The 20,865-nt window shown below is 33.0% G+C and overlaps 2 protein-coding genes across 3 annotated transcripts; both read left to right on the forward strand.

The window, feature by feature from the left end:
• Nucleotides 1-853: 853 nt before the first annotated feature.
• LOC120342016 (uncharacterized) lies at nucleotides 854-9,668 on the forward strand. 2 transcript variants are annotated; one of them, XM_039410664.2, is made up of 11 exons: nucleotides 854-947; nucleotides 1,653-1,750; nucleotides 4,409-4,598; nucleotides 4,973-5,079; nucleotides 5,263-5,287; nucleotides 5,805-5,914; nucleotides 6,320-6,401; nucleotides 6,999-7,111; nucleotides 7,765-7,906; nucleotides 8,365-8,466; nucleotides 8,816-9,668. In XM_039410664.2, the coding sequence occupies exons 1-11, from the start codon at nucleotides 890-892 to the stop codon at nucleotides 8,932-8,934; spliced, it is 1,146 nt and encodes a 381-aa protein (XP_039266598.2). In that variant the 5' UTR covers nucleotides 854-889; the 3' UTR covers nucleotides 8,935-9,668. The 2 variants fall into 2 exon arrangements, with proteins under 2 accessions (XP_039266598.2, XP_039266599.2); XM_039410665.2 differs by lacking the exons at nucleotides 6,999-7,111; nucleotides 7,765-7,906.
• A 2,683-nt stretch (nucleotides 9,669-12,351) lies between these two features.
• LOC120342014 (choline kinase alpha-like) lies at nucleotides 12,352-20,308 on the forward strand. The gene is made up of 12 exons (XM_039410662.2): nucleotides 12,352-12,536; nucleotides 13,424-13,522; nucleotides 13,853-13,964; nucleotides 14,569-14,682; nucleotides 15,121-15,254; nucleotides 15,347-15,451; nucleotides 15,739-15,797; nucleotides 16,864-16,948; nucleotides 17,372-17,480; nucleotides 18,168-18,271; nucleotides 18,861-18,942; nucleotides 19,422-20,308. Exons 1-12 carry the CDS (start codon nucleotides 12,448-12,450, stop codon nucleotides 19,476-19,478), a joined length of 1,149 nt encoding a protein of 382 aa, XP_039266596.2. The 5' UTR covers nucleotides 12,352-12,447; the 3' UTR covers nucleotides 19,479-20,308.
• The last annotated feature ends 557 nt before the right edge of the window (nucleotides 20,309-20,865 follow it).

Consider the following 20,865-nt stretch of genomic DNA (forward strand, 5'->3'; position numbering starts at 1 on the left):
TTTTCCTTTTATATATCGGAATCCGTCATGATATGACGCATATTCTTCAACAGCATGTTGTGTCATTCAAATATAAATATTTTACGTTATTGTTGACAGCGTAGTTGGGCTATATATATTTTGATGAATTCTATAAATGTTTTAAAATTAATAAAGGTATTCGAGCGAAGCATGCAGTGACTAGAACTTGGATTAGTTTGGACCTCAGCATAAACGCTTATCTGTTTTGAACGTATTTGTTAATTATTCTTTTTCAAATCAGTGTGATACAGACATATGGGCAATTTCTTGTTGTGTATACCAGAATCTAAAGGCAGGTTGTTCACGCGTTGTTTAGACTTGGTATTGTGATATTATATGTTATGATCATGATTGACGTGTATATTATTTGCGTTGAAATTCGTAGGTTACCCGTATAAGGGAATATAAGTTTCTTCCATATTAGGATGAAGCACAAATCATATTTAAATGATTACTATATATAATGTAGCTTCAATTTATCAAATTTGTGGTTGAAAGAGTTGAAATTTTATGTTAGTTGGCGTTGGATTATCATTTTTTTAATTTTGGTAATTTTATAAAATTTTTACATTCATTGGTGTTTATCGAACTCTATCGTAAACGCCGCAAATTTTTGTTTAGTAAAATCAGATGTCACGTGAATCATGACGTACCCTACCAAATAATTAGCGGAGGATCCTTCTCATAGTTTTATTCTATTGATACTAATTAATCACCCAGCATAATAAACTAAAAGATTTTACCTTTTGTGTAAAAGCTCTATAGCATTTGCTTTACTTTTGTTTGCCTAAAGATTCGAGTTACTTGTAAATTTTATTTATTTCACAGTTCTTATAAATATAGAAATCAAATTATACGAAACTACAAGATGAGAATACTTTTCGTTTTGAGTTGCAGCTTGTTCTTCGCGGTGATAAATGTGAAAGGTAAGTTTAAATTTTCTGTTGCAAAACCAAACACCGAAAAAACCAACTGGTTCGAGAAGTTCCTCAACCAAGCTCTAGTGTTTTCAAATGATCAGTTTTCCATGAATTTTACAACTCCCCCATTTCGTGAACAAGATTAACCTTTCATTGTAAAAACGTCTTTTCATGGCATTCCAAATTATTTGCATAGATGTGATGTTTACAAAATTTTAATTTTTTTTTTATTTTCAAGTGAAACAACAACAAATATAATCGATGGTCATATCTAAGCAATATTTTAATATTTTCTACTTTTTTCATGAAACCTTTGTTATTAGATACATTAAAGATTAGAATAGTCGTTACTTTTTTTCTGTAATGAAAAATACAAAAAATGGTACTCCCGTAGTCTGTATACCAGGTTAGGGTTAGATCATACTTTTATTCCGATTTTCCTTATGTCAGTTCTATTACCAGTTTTGGGACTGTCTGTGTTAGCTAAGTGAATATTCCCCCTGCCCATAGGCTTCCGTCCTTTCACACAACTTGATGTAAAGTAGGCGAACAAAATTAGTTACTTTCATATTGGTACACGCACTTCAGGTGCGCCCAAAAATTTTAATTCTATGTTTTTTTTATTTGACCTCATACAATCAGTTGCAATATATTAAAACATAAATCAGCAAATAGCATATAAATAAATAAATATTTATTAAATTATTCTAGGAATACATGTTCCTATTGGCTCTCCCGAAGAAATAGTTTTGGATGCAGGCCCAGACATTCTTCTTCCTGAAGCAGAAATACATCACGAGCCCAACGAGGTATGTAATTTAAATTCATGAAAAGTCAAACATAACAAGAGTTGTGGGTGCATACATTTTCTACATATATGTGTTCTCAGAAAATAGACACCAGATTTTCAATATTTTTCATAGGGAATTTGTCTAAAGCAAGATCAGTTGCACTAACTCTGAAATATAGGAGATTGGTCGGCGCAATTTAGGATTACGATCTCAGCTTCATAAAACTACTTTTGGTCTCACTTGCTTAGCGTGGTCTAAATCGCATAAGGACATTCTCATAGAAATCAGTTTTTAACCCTAACTCTGTAATCTTCGAGTTAGGGTTAGGTAGGTACTAAAATCATTGAGATCACATACCAAAGTGAGACCGATTGATCTACGAGCGAAGTAACCGGTGAATGTGCCAAGAGCTACCAAGGCTATAAATCAGAGAGTCAATAATATATATATATATATAATATAAATAATCAATAATATAGAATTACGAGAATATCGGTCAGAGACCGAAGACTTATCGATCGGAAGTTAGGGGAAACCCCAAAACAGCGCTCTCACTCCATAGTGACACCTTGTGTCCTATCACTAATTAAATAATAACTCGCTAATTATACGACATATTTCATCCAAAATCAATAAGCTTCTGGTCCGACATATGATGAATGCACATGCAAAATCTGGAACAGATTCAATCTCGCTTTCGTGAGATATCGCGTGCATATACCTATCAACATACTTAATAAAATCGATAAATACCTATCAACATACCGATTAAAATCGATAAGTAATAATGTAGAATTGCGCGTTAGTAAATACCTAATGACGCGAGATTTAGATTAGTTCCCGAGAAAACGATTGAGGTGCATTTCAGTGAAAACTATATCGAAAACGGTTATGAAATAATGCATTTCAAATAATTATTGCAAGCAGATGAATTTTACTTCCACATTACGGTAATTATTAGAACTTGAACATTAGTGTGCTATTACAATAAAATTGGATATAAAACTACATTCTGAATAAAAGACGGTATAGACATTTAAGGATTTGATAAGATGAGTATTTAAATGTACGAATCCGAAACTATCTATCTCATTATTCTTAGTGACCTGTGTTGCGTTCGTTTTACTGCAATCAAATATATATAAACTTGGTTTAACCTGTAGATTATAACTAAGTGTAATTCATTTTTATGTGACTTGATGTTGATTTTTCCACGAATCGATTAAGTTTCGACTTCTTTCAGATTTTATGTCTTAAAATATTTAAGATAAATTTGTATTTTCGAGTGCGTGTGAATGACGGTGTTTGATACGACCTTTCATTAATTAACGTTATTGAAATTGGTTATTTTAATCGAGACCCTTCTAATATATCAGATTATTTTTTGATCAGGATCTAAAGATTTAATTTATTTTTCGATCTTCGCTTTATCATACTTGAGTTTATTTTTCAATATAAGATGCAGATATAATTCCCCATAAAGTTGTTGTAAGGAATACTCGCAAGCAGTGGAATAACACATTTGTATGTTTTAAATAGAGATTATTTGTGCATTTTGCTCTGATTTGCATATCGGTGTTTTGGTGTTTATATCGGTGTTTCATGAATCATTTATCTTTTAAATTAAAAAACAAAGACGCCAAATCTCCTAACAAAAATTCCCTGCTGCGGCATAACGCATGAGCAATAAACGACGGAAATGAAACGTTACGGTTTAGATAAACCATTCGAAAACTTTCCAATGACTCTTCAAAAACCATCAAAATGATTAAAACATACTTTCTGCAACAGTCTTAACTTTTATAAAATTCAAATAACAGCCATTTTTAAACTAAATTATCAATTTTTAGGTGATTTGAGAGTTTTGATATAAACTAAAACAAATATATTTCGATAACATTTTCATTTGGCCCAAGTCATACTTTCCCAAACAAACATAAATCAACTATCTAACTAGCTGAGTTCAACGATCTAATTATGTGTCTCTGTTGAAATCTGACTTTAGTCAGAAGAAATTCTGTGTTACCGTGCAACAAGACTCTTTGAATCATAGAATAGAATATTTTACCCTTGCGGCATCATTCTTACTTTCCATACAGAATCACCAGGGTAAAAAAATAAAGAAAGAGATTGTCAAATATATGGACACGAAATCCGAACCGCCATAGTACGGTTAAGTAATCTGTCACAACAGACTATTGGTACCAGCCGTCAAGATGTCATAAAACATGGAAGACAGCCATCACGATATCATAAAAGCGTGTTCCCATAATTAAAAATCTTAGATAAAATATCAGATCTCACAAAAAAATTAGGAATAAATAAAAGTAATAGTCTTCTAGCGAAACATAACAATTACCAACCACTGAAAATTTCAAAGCAATTGGTCCATTAATGAATGAGAGAAAAAACATAATAACAAAACGATTCATATGCCTATTTCGTGTCCCATAATAGAAAGTGATAAATGATTGGTCCTACAGAAAACCACTTACTATTGATGTGTTTTATTTATTTCTAGAAATATATAATAATATATACTTCAATAAATAGAATAATAAATCAGTATTTGATTTCCGATATCTGCTCAAAATTTTTTTTTTTTTATAAATTTGAAATTTAATTTTCACTTCGAGACTTTTTCATAATAATTCAAAATATATATATCCTGTTTAGCCTCTAGGACATCCCGAGTATGGTTATGGTACGTATGGCGGCTATGGGGGTTACGGTGGGTACGGAGGAAAAGAAGAGTGCCAAGATAAGAAAAGTGAAGGATTTTGTGGATGGGTCGTCAGTACTAAGAAATGCCACAAGAAGAGGAACAGAAGAAACTGCATGAAGAGTTGTGGAGTTTGCCAAGATGGTAATCAATTTTCATAAAAAAAGAACTTCTCTAGATTGCAGCAATGTGCAAATGTATATGACTATAAGTTAAAATTCCTATACCGTACAACAAGTTTTAGGTATGATTCAAAATGGAATCACTTCTTTCCTTGTGAATAGAACTTGTACTGTGAACTAGCATCATCATTGTTAAATTTTTATACATATGGCACTTATAGTTAACGCATTTTATTTATATTATTTGTTAATTAAATATAATTAGTTCTATTATCAGACTCTGAACTATATTCAAGCCATCATTTATCCCAGCATTCGAGTTCCCGAAGGAGATTTAATCAAGAATTTGTGCTTCAAATATATTTTCTAATAATCAAATATTTTTATTCATTGCAGAATGCATGGACACCAGCTACAATTGCTATTTGGCTAATCCATTCCGCTGCGCCAGTTACCTTTTCGCGTATGGCTGCAAGAAATCTTGTCATTTATGTTCAGTCGAGGTGATTGCTTCATTACTTTATTAATTTTATATGTATTTGATTATTTTAAACAGAATTATCTTCCCAATATGAAAACTATAAATAGAATTCAAATGAGTTCATATGTTAAATATATTTTTATTTCATGAATATTGCATAAATAAAGCATAATATTTTGCAATTATAAAATATACTTTTTTGCAGGTGACTACTGCTACACCAGAAGAAGGTGAGAAAAACTAATAATGAACAATTTTATATTGGACTGGACTTAATAGTTGTTGATGTTAGGTTTTATGCTGGGATCGTTGTTACTTTTGTGAAAAATCGATTTTCTCCTAAAATAATGCACTTCGACTAAGATACTTAAAAATGTTTGAAACCGCTAGAAGGCGCTGTGACTTCTAAAATATCCACCAAATCCTATTGAGCCCATATTTGAATAAATGTTTTCTATTTTATCTTATTTAATTGGACAATGTTCGTAAGAAATGTGAGGAAATTTAATTCCCTCACACTTGTACGCCTTCGTCAAGAACACCCATTGATTTTTTTTAGCAAACTGTGTGCTATCGGGCCTTTCTTATACTGGTAATATTTGAATCCATATATTTAAACATTGCTCTGTCGTTATGTTCATTATTATCAGCACTAATTCTTTCTTCAAAATAATTTCCCATCTTAGTCAAGTTTTTAATCAGAAAACACCACGCAATCATTTAGCGTCTTTACCTTATCGTTTACAGAATGCAAAGACATAATGTTCAACTGTGAAACCGCGACCTCATTCAGGTGTGCAGTATATTGGTTCAAGATGGGATGCAAGAAGACGTGTGGCTTATGTGAAGCTACTACGGTAAGTTGCGATATTTCAGTTAATAATAGTAAGTAAATAAGATTTTATACCGCGAGAATAAATCCGGCCAGATGGTCGTGTATACTGTGATTATGAATGATGATGACACGGCTGGCGTTGGTTACAAAAATTAATTCAATAACTTACGGGATTCAATAAATGAACTTGATAAACAGAAAGGTAATCAGAGGTGCATTTGGTCGTGTCCGTTAAGAAATATAAGAATTATATAAGATTATAAGAAAACATATAGAAATTATTCCGAATATTTCGGTACTTTCACTGCTATAAGTACTGGAATCGTTTTCTCGATATATTAGGATTGACACATTTTGTCTTTTGGTTCACCAATTACTATGAAAATATGAATATAGTGAAATCAATAACAATTTATTCATTTTTAAGACAAATTCACCCTCAACAACAACAACAACAACAACCACAACAACTCCAGAACCCACAACCATACCCGAAGAAACCACATCTGGTAATCATTTTTGATAGTTTTTACTCAGTTTTTTGTTTATTTTCAACTGTTTGCCGTGATATATGGAACTGAAGCCATGAACTAATATCTAAAAATAAAGTATTTTGTTATTCAAACTAGCGTCCATAACGTGTCCGTAAAATTTGCCGTAGGAAATCTCGCCGCGGGAAATTTCGACGCCTAGGAAAAATCGCAAGAGCATTTTGCTGTAAAACAAGTATTTGTGATCAAAACAGTTAGGTTTATGAGGTTAGAGTATGCTCTTGAATAACGACTCTTTTTAAAATAAGACGATTTTTCCTATGCGGCGAAATTTCCTGCGGCGAATTTTCCTGGAACCGTTCACAAACATTGTTTTACTTTATACGATTTAAATTGATAAAAGCAGTGGTTGCAAATATTCACTGAATTAAAAAGCTGCTCATCTAATTATTTATTCGTGAGAAAATGATTTACATTACCGAGTTTTCTCAACAACAACAACTCATTACGCCAAATATTCGATAATGCAAATAACGAATTGATGGTCAATTGCCAATTTTCTCTATTCTTATAAGCTGTGGTTATCAGTAACCAGAAAAATGAGTTAAATTACAGCAGGTTGCTACAATCAGCGAGACGATTGTGACGACTTTTTTGATTGGTATTGTGAAATATCTATCATAAAAGAAGAATGTCAAAAGTTCTGCGGAGTGTGTGGCACCAATCAGGTGAGATATTATGAATAACGTCATGCTACGATACGTATTGCATCAGGGTGTCCATAAAGTCTCTTCACATTTTCAATTTTGTTATGAAATCAGTTCTCAATATATCTTAACAAGGTTTGTTGTTTTTTAATCAGTAATTGTTAAGTATTTTTACCTCATTTAATACAAATGTAAGGGACAAAACAATTATATGGTATCGATAAATTCCATTTGCAATTTTAAATTTTTTTAGGACACCATAGTCTATACTTTTCATAAACTCTGATCGTCTGTAAATTAGTACAAATGGTTGAGAATTTAATTTTTTCAGCATATAGATAAGTACAGAAATTAATTCCCAACAAACTAACACTCGACCGACGCTCAACAAATTGGCAATGCTGTAATTACAACATTGCCAACCTGCAATAAATGACCATATTAGGGTAGGTCACTGTTTTAAGTAAGCGCTACAAACATTTTCTGACGAGAATAAATGTAATGTGCTTCTATTCTGCCTTGCATTAGCCTGCTTAGTTGTGTTCTAATGTAAATGTTGATGAATGCCTTACGTACATCAGGATACTAGTGAGTATTGGCAGGCAATCAATCCGCCACTCAATCTCACACTCGAGGCAAATTATCATGTATAATGACATATGCAACTATTTCAGACAGCGACAACCACGAAGACGACAAAACAAAACAGCACAACTTCTTCAACTCAGATTCCCACAACTTTCACACAGACAGAAATCCCGATGACAGCAAACACTACGTTGACAACGAAGTTGATTGCCAGATGCTTTACAACTGGTATACCTTGAGCATCCCCACAACCGGATCAAACCAATCAAATCATCGTTTAATTTTTTTTCTTCATTTTATCTATATTTTTTAAAATTGGCAATTGACCTTCAATGAATGTTTCGCATGTTATAATGATCGATATGTTCTGATTATTATAAATTTATTGATGCTCATGTAAAATGTGAATCAAGATGACGGACACGAAAAGTAGTATGTGTACCAGATTAGGGTTAGGTCATAATTTTAGGTACAAATTAGGTACTACGGGAGTCACTTGGCTAGTCCCCGACCTTGTAATAGAAATAAAATAAGGAAAATTGGAATGAACATATGTCTTGACCCTAACCTGACACACATACTACGTTCCGGTGTCCGCCGTCTTGGTGCACAATCCACGGGAGCGCCAACTTATTAGTATTGCTACATACCGTGCAAATATTGTATGTTTTCCCTTTCAATTTTAGAACCTACGACCACGGAATACGTACCTCCAAAAACTACTGAATCTTCTGTGGAAAAAGAAACCACGCCAGAACCGGAGCCAACTGAACCTACACCAACTCCACGTAGGTTATTTCTACGCTTTCTCTGGCATTCAACATACCTTTTACATTTAGTGTTCATGTCGTATGGTTTGACATTAGATTTGACTCTAACGACTCAATTTGGCCGTGCCTTATTAGACGAATATTTCTCAAATATTGTGCTGATGCGCCATGAAAATGGCCTAATCGAATAATTAAATCATACTACTGATTGTGCAGTTTTTTTTTATCAATTGTTAGAAGATTAGTAAAATCAAAATATTCTATATATTTCAATCGCACCAAAGGTGAACTGAAAGCTTATTTATCACAAAAAGTCAAAATGCACGATTACTAAAGTGATTCACCAGTAAAAAATTTCTTATTTCAGTATGTATCGATCATGATCCAAAGAACTGTCATACTTGGGAAAGTCTTGGACTTTGCTATAATCCGAAATTCAAAAAAGACATGGAGGAAATCTGTCCCCTTTCCTGTCAACTTTGCTAAACATTTTGAAGGGAAATGACACTGTCTCGTACAATGTACATAAACATATTCGTCTGCCTATTTGAAAAAGGGAGCTCCCGAAGTATGTTTTCCAAGATGGCACACAACCTGAACATAGTGTGTGTACCGGGTTAGGGTTCAGGTTGTGCGCCATCTTGGAGAACATACACGGGAGCGCCTGCAAAAGTTTGTTAGAATTATTGTTTATCCAAGTAAAAATTTGACTTCTATTCTCTTTCATTCGTTGAATAAAGTTTAACTACAATATTGTTTTTACAATTTCTGCTCAAAGTATTGGAAAGATTTCTTCATATCCATGTATTTTTTGTTATTAATCCGTGTATTTATGTAACAAAAATCAAATGAATATATTTGATCCTTCAATAAAAATTACATATTGATTTCAAGTCATCCAAACGCCCTAAAGGGAAGAGGTGGATATTAATAATTGCCAAATATAGATTATAGAAATAGTTATATGCATTTAACACATACTTTTAAATACTATACATTTAAGATTCAAATGTATAAAAATTGAACAATTTGTTTTTCACAATATGTCTGAAATTTTTGGGTCAAGATTTTTAGTGAAGTCATGCAGGTTACTGCTAAAAATATATTTCATTTGGTAAGAGTAAAACACACCCCATGACGCCAGTTCACATCACAAATTTTTTGTTTACGAATTTTAATTTTGCGTTTTGGTTTGAATAAAAGTTAAGTTTATCTTCGAACGTAATGTACTGTAATATCTACATTGACAAAAACTTTTTTCAAATAATGATTGATCCGACGCACATCGTTACGCTTACCTGTTGCCAGAGCTTTTCATGATGTAAATCTATTGATTCAGATTTAAAACTATTGGGTTCAGATCACATCACAATTTGTACACTGTCAGTTGATGTTGTATATCGTGCAATCGGCCTTCCTTTTAGGATTTACAACTTAATCTGCAGTCATGTATTCTCCACATACATAAGACAGTTGACCAGACACAGTGTGTTTTAACATTACTTGTTTTGTGGTCTCCACAGGGACAAGTATTTTAGAAGATTGAGAATCGAATTAGATTTCAGTGAATTTGTCTGACTTTGCCAAAATAAGTCAATTCAGCGCTTGTAAGTGGACGAGTTAGACGAATCAAGTGCAATGTACAAGAATATGTTTTGTAAGCAACTGTGGGCGCCATGGCCTACAATTATTCAAAAAAGTACATATTGGCATAAATTTTCAATTTTTACTAACAACATGTGAAGAATGCTTTTTTCCGACGAATAAAAAAGTTACATCTAATTGATCATTGAGTTTTTGTCAGATTACGTTACGTTTGTCATGCAGTTTAATAAAGTTAAAAACTCTTTAGGTGTTTTGCGCTATCGTTTGGTTAAAAATACCTCATAAACCTTAAATCAAAGTGCAGGATGTACATAATGAATTTATGTATGTAATAACAACGAACCCCAAATCAAAGTGCAGGATGTACGTAATGAATTTATGTATGTAATAACAACGATACACACAATAAACATCCAGCATTCGAACAGAAAACAATAACTCAAAGGGGCGTCTGCGCCTATTCAATGAAAGGTGCAGCTCATCTAATTCTAAACCACCGGTCGGTCCGCGAAGCGGGTCCGCGGGAAATTTTGTTGTTTTGATGTTTTTATGACGTCTCAATCGCTTTACCGTAGACAAAGTTGCGTTGGCTCATTACGCAATTCTCATCCGCCGTCATATTGCGACGTCTTTCGCGGCATCTTGACGCCGTCTTACGCGACATCTTGGCGCCGAGCATTCACACTTTTCGCCTCCGATTCATCGCGAATGCGCATCAAATCTCGCAAAATTGAGAAGCCTCAAAATCGGCACGCGTGCTTTTTCTGTTCTGCTTGATTAAAATGGAATTCTACTTTACAGTCCGGATTAAAAAAGACTTACTTATCACAATTTTAGATATCTCTTGATAACGAATACCCATCGCCAAGTAATCGAGCAATCAAACTGTTGTCCGTCTCTTCAGCCAGGTATTGCGTTATGCGAAAAAACATTTCCATCACTAGATTCAATTAGGACGAAGCAAAGAAATCGGCTGCACGCGACTGCAGAGCTACGTGTTGCAAAATATTCCTTGAGGCCTCGTTTACAATCTTATATTGGAAACGAAACTGCAGAAAAATTCTCAGAAGAGTTAATTGTGTTTGTACATGATTTGGCATGTACCTGGTTTTAATGTGAGATATTTTATGCGTGCCTTTCTTACGCATAATGGGTGCCCAGCACTGCATTTCATTACGCTAATATAAGGTATTGTTTTATGTTTCACCCATTTTTAATTTTTGGTCGGCACATTATTTGATAGTTTTTCTCCGTGTGAAATGTTTTTAAGTGTGCTTGTTTTTGTCTAGAAGCATATTGAGTGCCCGACATTGCATTATATTACGCAAATATATGTTATTCTTTTCTGTTCCAGCCATTTTAATTTTTTTGCCGGTCCGCGACTAGGCTACACTTAATCCAATTTTACCGGTCCGCCAGGGTAGAAAGGTTGGGAACCGCTGATCTAAACCAAAATGTGCGTAACGTTAAATTATCAAATAACACAATCACTTACTTTTGAAAATTAGTTTTACTCAGTCAAAACAAAGGTGAAATCATTTATATTCATCGCAACCAACGATTTGCTTCAGCAGTCTTTGGCCAGTCATTGGAAATCAGGTTGTGCATCTCAGTCAAGTTTTATCCTAACTTGTATTAGAGCACTGAAGATTGTTCGCTTGGGTGGTTTCACAATAGTAACGCAGCAAAGCGTTACCTATAATAATAAACATCGTCCCTCGTTTTCACAGGAGCTTTGTACGCGAAACATGATCGAGCCAGTCATGTTTCTAAGACGATATAATCAGACAATTACAATAACTCATATGGGGTGGTGCAAAAAAAAAAGATATAATCACGCAACTCAAAAATAAGCACTTTTCTTAGAAATAAGCACATCGTTACATTAAAAGACATCGGTTTGGAAATTAGGCACAAATCTTAGAAATAAGCACGATATGGTAACCCTACATATAGATTAAAATGGACGAGTCTTTATTTACAGCGTAGATTTTATGAAAAACAAAAGGAAATGTATATTTCTACGTGCGCCTTGCCTACTCGCTTGTTTCAGATCTCCCTCTACAATTTCCTGCATATTGTTTTTTCGCGTTGTGGAAGTTGAGTTACGAAATGTAGAAACACGCCTACGAAACGCCCCATTGCTTCTGGTGAATAACAAGGCATGTGGCCGACATTAGCTTATTTGTTCAGTAGCGGTAGACGATAAGGATGCCTTCTAGATCCGTACATCGGCCTTGTATTCAAGGTTAATCTCAGACAGTTAGATCTGGTATCACCAGGCCGTCAGACAGAGGGATTAATGTTTCTTTTTTGATTACCAGTATAGAATAATTGAATTGAAAATACAATATAAATATAATTCGTTGTATATTCTCTTCAACGCCTTATCTCATGGCTACGGTGGATATCCCAAGTGTATCAACAGAATGTTTTGAGCCTGCCCCGGTGACAGTAAAAGGCGCTGAAGCTCTATCTGAAAGGTGAGTTTTAAATTGTTTTTCATATTACTTAATATATTCTGGTAAGCTGATAGGGTAGAATTTAGGGTTGTCATTCGATGTACGTTGACAATAGACAATAATATTTAGTATATCAATATGTTTTGTTTTCATATTCTTTGCATTAGGCCTAATCTTAATCACTGCTAAACTCGAAGTTTAAAAGATATGTGTAGTAAAGTGTAAAATTTGCACAACGATAGCTGGTGTATATGCAGATCATGTCTTACAAGTACAGTAGCTTGAGGATATCTAAAAATGACAAAGCTAAATATGTAAAGTTAGTTAGCTTAGCTCCTAGTTGTAAATAAATCTTATTCATAGTTGGTGATTGTGAACGACAAAAATCTAAGATGACTGATACAAGTTCCAGCTTTTTCAGACAAAGTAAGTTTGATATAATTTTGTAAATACGTAGTGTTAAATTTGGGGTGAAAGCTGATTTAAAGTATACACATTGTTATTTTTATAAAAATCAATCATTCAATGTATAGTCCTGTAGTCGGTTGAGTTTCGCAAAAAATTCCCAATCAATTCAAGACATTTCACGCTATCAAAGATGTGTCAATAGTTCATAGTCTTGTTATATCATGTTTATAACGCTGCCATCAAATAGCGTTCGGCTCCAATTTTCAGTTTAAGTTTATTTACTGTAATTAAATCTACCTTGCTTGTGAATCAGGTGATTGATAGCGGGAAAATAAGGTCAATGAGATGGATTACCCTCATTTTTAACCAAAATCACTTGTAACTGATAAATACTACTTTTGAATAAATATTATTGAACTAAAAAAACTTAAACTAGTTTACAGACTCATGTAGATAATCAATTTTCTTCCCTTCCCTTATTTTATTTCTTTCTATGCCAGGCTCGAAATCCATGACGAAGCTTATCAACTGTGCAAAGAATATCTAAAAGGACCTTGGGAATCTGTGCCAAAACACGAATTCCGGATATCTCTTTTACAGTACGTAATATGCTTGTACTAGGAAAAAATATTATAATAGTTTTTATTGATTTTGGTATTACAGCTTGCTGTGTAATAAGTTGCTAATAAGTCATGGCTTGGATAACCCAGCTATGTCATTTTTAACTGAGACTATTTCAAAGCGATATCTTTATTTGCCATGGAAGTCGAAGCTCGTCACAAACATAGAATATGAAGATGCTGGCTTCTTTCACGCCACCCAATTTCTTTTTGCGACTTTATTCCACCAAAGCGTGTGTGTGATCTGTCACACAATTCAATCTTGAATATTTGAATAAGGCTGAAACTATTTTTTATCTTATGCTGCAGGGGTGGTCTCAGCAATAAGTTGTACATTTGTCGAATTCCCGATCGATATGGAAACTCGGGAAGTCAATGTCCTTGTATAGTCATTCTCAGGATATATGGTTTAATAATAAAGGTTTGTGTATTTTGTTTAATTGTAGTTCTTCTTTGTTCAACTAGAGTCATTGGTAGATCGTGTGCGTCCGAAAGGTGTTTTGTCCCAAATTTATCTAACACTTTCCAGAAATTATGACAGTCGTAATTCGCAATATTTTACGCTATCTGTCTCAGGAAGAATAAAATCAGTCTATAAGTTTACTTCAGATATGTGTTTGAAACTAATTCTATATACTGCACCAATAAAAATTTGACAGAAATAAAGGGAAAACGAACATATGCCTGATATATTGCTAAACTTGTACAAATGCATCCCATTATAGCCTAAATATGGTAGCTTGTTGCGTTTTGTAACTATATAGCTTACCTAATTTTCATGCTACTTGTACCGAAACATTCTTATTTTCGGTTAAACGATAGCAATGCCCTTGGCGCAAACAAATATTTAAATCGATTTATCTATCTCTGGCTATGACTATCTCTTAGCTAAGTCGTCAAATACCCGCCCATGAAATATGAAACATAATTATCATCAAATCATTTTGTGCGAATTCTGCGTTGTATGTTTAGATTTCTTACATTCGAATATGTTATGGTATTTAAATATTTTTGTTTGGTTATAGGATTTTACAGCACAAATTCAAGAAAGCGTCGTTTTCTCCATTCTTGCGGAACGAAAATTAGGTCCTAAACTTTATGCTGTGTTTCCTGGAGGCAGACTTGAAGAATATATCCCGGTAAACTTCAATTATAATATTTATTTGGATTTGTGTTTATAAATAAAGTTTTTCTCCGATATTTTATGCGAAAATATGATATGTTTTATCACTATTCTGCTTCTAGACTTACCTCATACAAGTTCGGAAATAAATAATTCATAGGAAATATCGAGTATATTTATAGATCATTAGAGCGACGGCGAATTATATTTTCTCCAAGAATTTGTTTCACATGTTACCTACCTACCAATGATAACAGACGAAAAGTCGACTTGCAAAATGTTGTGTATGGGTGTTGGAAAAAATATGATATCATTTATCATCTCTGTAGGTGTATATTATTACTCTTTACTAAAAAATTTAAACTCTAATTTGTAGGTCTAAGTTCCATCAAACTACCACGCTTAATATTCCATGTAGTTAAAGGGATAGTATTACTCCCGTATTATTTTACAGTGTCGAGCATTATGTACCGATGATATCCAGAAACCCATTATGTCCAGATATATTGCTCAAAGATTGTCATGTTATCACACCATGTCAATGCCAGTTAACAAACAACCGACCACCATGATGAAGAAACTACTGTTGTGAGTTGATTTTATCTGTTTTAATTACTGCTGATAAAGATATATGCTGAGAATTCTGTATAAATTAGAACTTATTTGCTTTGTAACCACAGATATCATGAAAATCTCGTCCACGTCCAATTTGAAGATGGCAGAAAGACAAAAATGTTAAGACAAATATTAAGATTTGATATTGCTTCTGAAATAAATTATATCAGGTATGTATATTTAATCATATTTGTCAGTTTATGGGAAAAAGAAGTCACTGTCCCTATTTTCTCTATGGAAACTGTTTAGCGCTTCATAACATAAGTCTATAGGCTATATAGCTTTATATTATGTATATATAAATATATTATTCGCCATGGGCGGCTATTTTCATATACCTATTTTACACAGTAAATTATGTTTTATTGTTTGTTTCAGAAACCTCATACAAAATACGGATTCTCACATCATTTATGTTGTTCTATGTCACTATTTTGATAATTATTATTTATTTCAGAAACTTGGTACAAGACACAGATTCACCGGTGGTATTCAGTCACAATGACGTACAAGAAGGCAAGTAATATTGTAACATGGGCACCATGTTTTATTGGATTGCTTCATTACTTGATTCAAAGGATGTAATAAATTGAACGAGCAATTTCCAGAAGTAGCAGCTCATTACTCAGTAGTTAATTCTAATAGACAACCTTGTCCGAAGTGAAAAGCGCATTGAACGTTGTATAAAACATAGAGATGCAATTTTAAAAGGTCGGGTGCGGTGGGTAGGATGCGCTACTTTTCCTTCAAGACACACAATCATCATAATTTTTGAATAACATTGTTGTTAGATCAGTGATTCCCAAACGATGTATCGCGATCCACTGGTTGAAAAAGGAATCTTAGTGAGTCGTGAAAAGATGTAGAAAGCTTTGATTAATTATACTGGTTATTGGGATCGGTGGCGACTCGAATACATGTATCTTCAAAAAAGAAATTAAATTAAATTTATATTCTAATCTGTGGAAGTTTTCTTTTTACGATCTTCTCAAAGGAACAAAAATTTGCTACACAAAGAATGACCATGTGGCTTTTTTACGCATAGCAGTTTTTTGTTTCCCAGAAATTTAAGATTTTATTAATTTATCAAAGTCAACTAGGTCACCATAAGACGTGGTAATGAATAGTGAGTCTCAACTCTAAAAAGTTTGAGAACCACTGTGTAAGATGATATCCAGTGGTGAGATTCGAAATTTGGAAACGGGTTCTCTCTTTCATCGAATTCAGTATCAACAGGTTCCCTCATTTCAGAAAATGGATATATGTTACTATGTAATCTTCATTAACATGACACGCTTTACATAAATCTAATGCATAACTCTAGAAACATCAAATGTAACGCCAGTCGCTTCAGTGATCTAACATATAAAATAAAACAAGAACGGGTTTGCTGATCACCATGACATTCCGAGAATGGGTTTCAAAGAACCGGTTTGAACCGCCTAAATCTGACCATTCAATATATTATACTGCCCAAAATTATTTTGTTCTGACTTTGGCAAATACCGCCATTCAAACTTAATTTATAACAAACAAAAAAACCTGAAATTCACGAATTTGCCAATCTTTAATTTCTTTTTAGGAAACCTGTTATACCTGGAGGAAGCTGGTAGAAATGCAAACCCGATACGAATGATAGATTTTGAATACAGTTGCTATAATCACAGGTCAGAATTTGACAACACACATTTTCTCAAAATAAATTTGATTTAGTTTTTTCAGACATGATATTTTTCCACAACCTTTCCGAGTTTAATTCCAGAAATGGTAACTAACAAAATCTGGATCGCTTTCGTCACAGCCAAGGCACCGTAAAAAATCAGACTCTATGGTTATCATGTGGAAAAGCCGATAAGATTTACAATAATATCTTCTCGAGCTTGAAGCCGAAAGATGCTTTAAAGTCCTATTTTGAGTTATTCAACAAAGTTATTTTTAGATATTCAAGTTTATACATAAGCATAGTTTTACAATTTTCTGACCCTTTGTTGCGGTCTCATCAAGACTATGTTAGAAATATTGAATAATATATCAAACTACAACGGTACACGGTTTTGTCTCTGAGTTTTTACGTGTGATTTTATATACAGAGGATTCGACATTGGAAATCATTTCTGTGAATGGATGTATGACTATAGTTTCGACGAATGGCCGCACTTTGTGTACAAGATTGAAAACTATCCCAATAAAGATCAACAGGTATCTCATCTAAGTTTTTATTAGTTTTATATATTGATGGAGCAACCATAAGTGTTTTCTTCGATGAAGGAAACCACCAACTTGTTGACAACTAAGCGGTCTTTTAACATGGAAAGATTGACCGTTATCAGTTGTACTTTGATCGATATAGCAAGCTCGTCGAAACCGTTTGATAAATAATCCACCAAAAGCACATGCAAAAACAATAATGCGTTTTCTATAAGCCAAGTATAGTCAGAAATGAACAGGTCAAATTTTAGATAACTAAGATTATTTATAGATAATCAAGGTTGAACCAGCATTGAAGGATTGTTAATTTTGTATGGGTCATTCGTGATATCGTTATATTTTAAAAAAACAACTCGGGCAATTTCGAGAGCATTTGTATTGTTTGACTGGCCTATTTCGGAATTCCTCTAATATGAGTCACGCGATGGTAAATCTTGTTTAAAAATATTTACTTTTAGAACGCATAATAAATATGGTAGTGTATTTGCTTTTCTTTTATTAAAGTGTAATGATGAGTGTGTAACACTGCGTTTTGGAGAATTCATGGTCTGTCGCGCTGAAGAAATAAAAAATACAGAATGAAAAAAAAATATATAATACTCATTGGACAACATATATATTTCAATAGTTTAAATTAAATGGTTTTATGTCAATTTTAAATATTTTGTATATTTTTAGACGAATTTCATCAAGGCATATATTGAGGAGCATTTTACAGCCTCATCCACTACCACGCATGACGAGAAATGGACTGTTGCTTTCATGATTAAAGAAGCTAATAGGTAAACAAGGAAATTGTGACTTTTATTTCAAATAGATCAAGTTTACTTTGACTATCTAATAAGCAATCATTCGACCGTGAAATTATTCATAAATCGAAATTATTCATAAATCGCAATCAGTGCATATGATACAATAAATGTCATTTGATATTTCTTAAACAGACTACAACTTGTAATGTACCCAAAATGCTGGTCTCATAAACATTGAAATTTAGTTTCAGGATATATTTTTATCAGTTCTCGAATCAAATCCGTTTGAGCCAATTTGTATAAAAATATACTGTTGGATGTAATTTGTAAATGTATCAAAACAAGTTGCCAGCTTTGGCAATTTAGGTAAATTTATGAATATTGATTTGATATTTTGTGTACTTTTGAGCATTTCTACTCAGTTTTGGTTGCAAAATAGATTCAATTTGCAAATTCTAAATGAAAATTCACTAATAAGAACAATTTTGAAAAATTTCAAATTTTTTTTAAAAAATGTACACTGGTCTATCTATGAAAGTATTCTTATAGTAGTGTATAATCATTAATAATTAGACAAATCAGTTAATTTTCAATTATTCATTATCTAAAAAATTTGCAGATTTGCACTTCTTTCTCATCTGTTTTGGGCTCTCTGGTCAGTGATGCAGGCAAAGATGTCAGACATAGGATTTGGATACATGGTAGGAATTTAATGCTGAAAACTTAGGCTAACACTTGATTAATATCATTCGTAGTTGATTAACAATGTAATTATTAAATTTAATATATTGTTAACTGAAAAATTTGTGTCAGAATGTAACATACTGGACTACTCATATACAACTTTTGAATATACTGTCATCGATATTTTGTGAGATAGTAAGAAATTCTGTCTTTGGTTTATTTGCATGCAGTAAAAGTTGACACGGCATGGTTAATTACGTCTTGTTGCCCAGTTAACCAGTCCAGTTCAGACCACCCAACTAACAATCACGTTGAACATAATGATTACTCACAGAGTATCACAGTGTAAATACTCACCTGGATTGAGAGCTATTCATATATGTATATATATATATATATATCAGCTCTACAATAGCGCCAAAACGCGAGGATTTCGCTACATGTAGATGTAGAAGTCTGTTGATAGTTATCAGTTGTACTTGATTTTTTTTTTTAGGAATATGCTATTGCACGAATGGATGCCTATTTTAAACAAAAGTTACTCGTGGAGTAGACAGCAGTCACTTACCGAAATATGCGTGACCAAACGAACATTTCAACTCAGGCATATGAAATTTGTCGATATCAACAATAACGATTCGACTATCACATGTTAAACAAAAAATAATTCTAACTGTTCCGTGTTGAATGGGGTACTAAAAAAGATTTACAAACAACAAGTACATAATATCTTTTTCGTAATCGTTTTATATACTCTTCACTAGCTTTTCATGTGTTTACTTCAATGAAAATGCACTATCATCTTGTTTTAATGCAATGTAATTTAGATCTATTCATGTGTTATTATTCCTTGTTTAATACATTCAATTTTACTATTTCAAAACGTCAACAAAAATGTAATAAATAAAGACGATCCTGTATGTTTAAATGATTTCAATTTCTGAATATATTTGGTATGAAAATGTCCTTCGGTTCGTTTTTAATTAAAAATTCAGGGATTTTATCATTCTTCAATATAGCTCGATTGCAAACGATTTTTCTGTATGCTTTCTCCTAAAAAGCAATTTTTGCTACTATAAAGCGAAATGATTTTTTCTACTCTCGATGCTGTTATTGGGTTCTGCTCTTTCCAAAAACAATGACACCTTGTCAGTGTGTCTGTCCACCAATGTGACGTAATTACGACGAAAAAGATAAATTATGAGTACTGAATATTATCATGTTTTTATCTCATATACTTCCTTTAATTTTGATACCTTGTGTGTCTTATATTGAACTTACAATGTTTTATTATAATTATGCATAATGTTTGCAGCTTCAGTTTTAATTATTTTCTGCCTATTATATTCATTACATTGTTTGTTGGAAAAATCTAGCGATGCATTTGAGTTGTCTTATCTCAGACATTAGCGTATTTTAGTTAGACGTGGGAGGAAATATCATTCGTCTTTTATTGCTAATATTTTTGTGTCTAGCAATGCATTTGAGTTGTTTTATCTGAAATATTAGCATACTTGAGTTTAGACGTGACTTGAATTCATGGTCTTTTATAATCATTATTCGTCTTATTATCATTCGTCTTTCATTGCTAATATATTTTGTGTCGCGTAATCGTTAAATTTTCGGTTTTGAAATACCACAAAGTGAGATTATTGAAAAATGTGGAACCTTCTCACTTTGCGTAACAAAAAAGATTATGATATTCGACAGCAAGCTTGTTCTATGCAAAGTGTTGAGTCGTCGAATGAATTTTATAGACTAGAGCGCTGTCAAAAGGTTTGAATCACCATTAACGCGATAAGTATATCAGTTTTATACTTTAAACGAGGAGGCGGTCGATAAAGTTCAAATTCAATACTCACTGTTTGACAAACAACCACACAGAATATATTCACAAATCGAATATTCTGGAGAATACCTTTGGCACCTGGCTACCCAAT

This window comes from Styela clava, chromosome 3 (genome assembly GCF_964204865.1).
Source record: "Styela clava chromosome 3, kaStyClav1.hap1.2, whole genome shotgun sequence".
Classification (NCBI taxonomy): Eukaryota; Metazoa; Chordata; class Ascidiacea; order Stolidobranchia; family Styelidae; genus Styela; species Styela clava.

Bases quoted from the DNA above. Each gene is read 5' to 3' on its own strand.
- LOC120342016 (XM_039410664.2), top strand. From the start codon at position 890: ATGAGAATACTTTTCGTTTTGAGTTGCAGCTTGTTCTTCGCGGTGATA. The intron at 5,915-6,319 runs GTAAGTTGCGAT...TTCATTTTTAAG, and splicing joins GCTTATGTGAAGCTACTACG to ACAAATTCACCCTCAACAAC. The intron at 7,112-7,764 runs GTGAGATATTAT...CAACTATTTCAG, and splicing joins GAGTGTGTGGCACCAATCAG to ACAGCGACAACCACGAAGAC.
- LOC120342014 (XM_039410662.2), top strand. From the start codon at position 12,448: ATGGCTACGGTGGATATCCCAAGTGTATCAACAGAATGTTTTGAGCCT. The intron at 13,523-13,852 runs GTACGTAATATG...CTTATGCTGCAG, and splicing joins TTCCGGATATCTCTTTTACA to GGGTGGTCTCAGCAATAAGT. The intron at 13,965-14,568 runs GTTTGTGTATTT...GTTTGGTTATAG, and splicing joins TATATGGTTTAATAATAAAG to GATTTTACAGCACAAATTCA.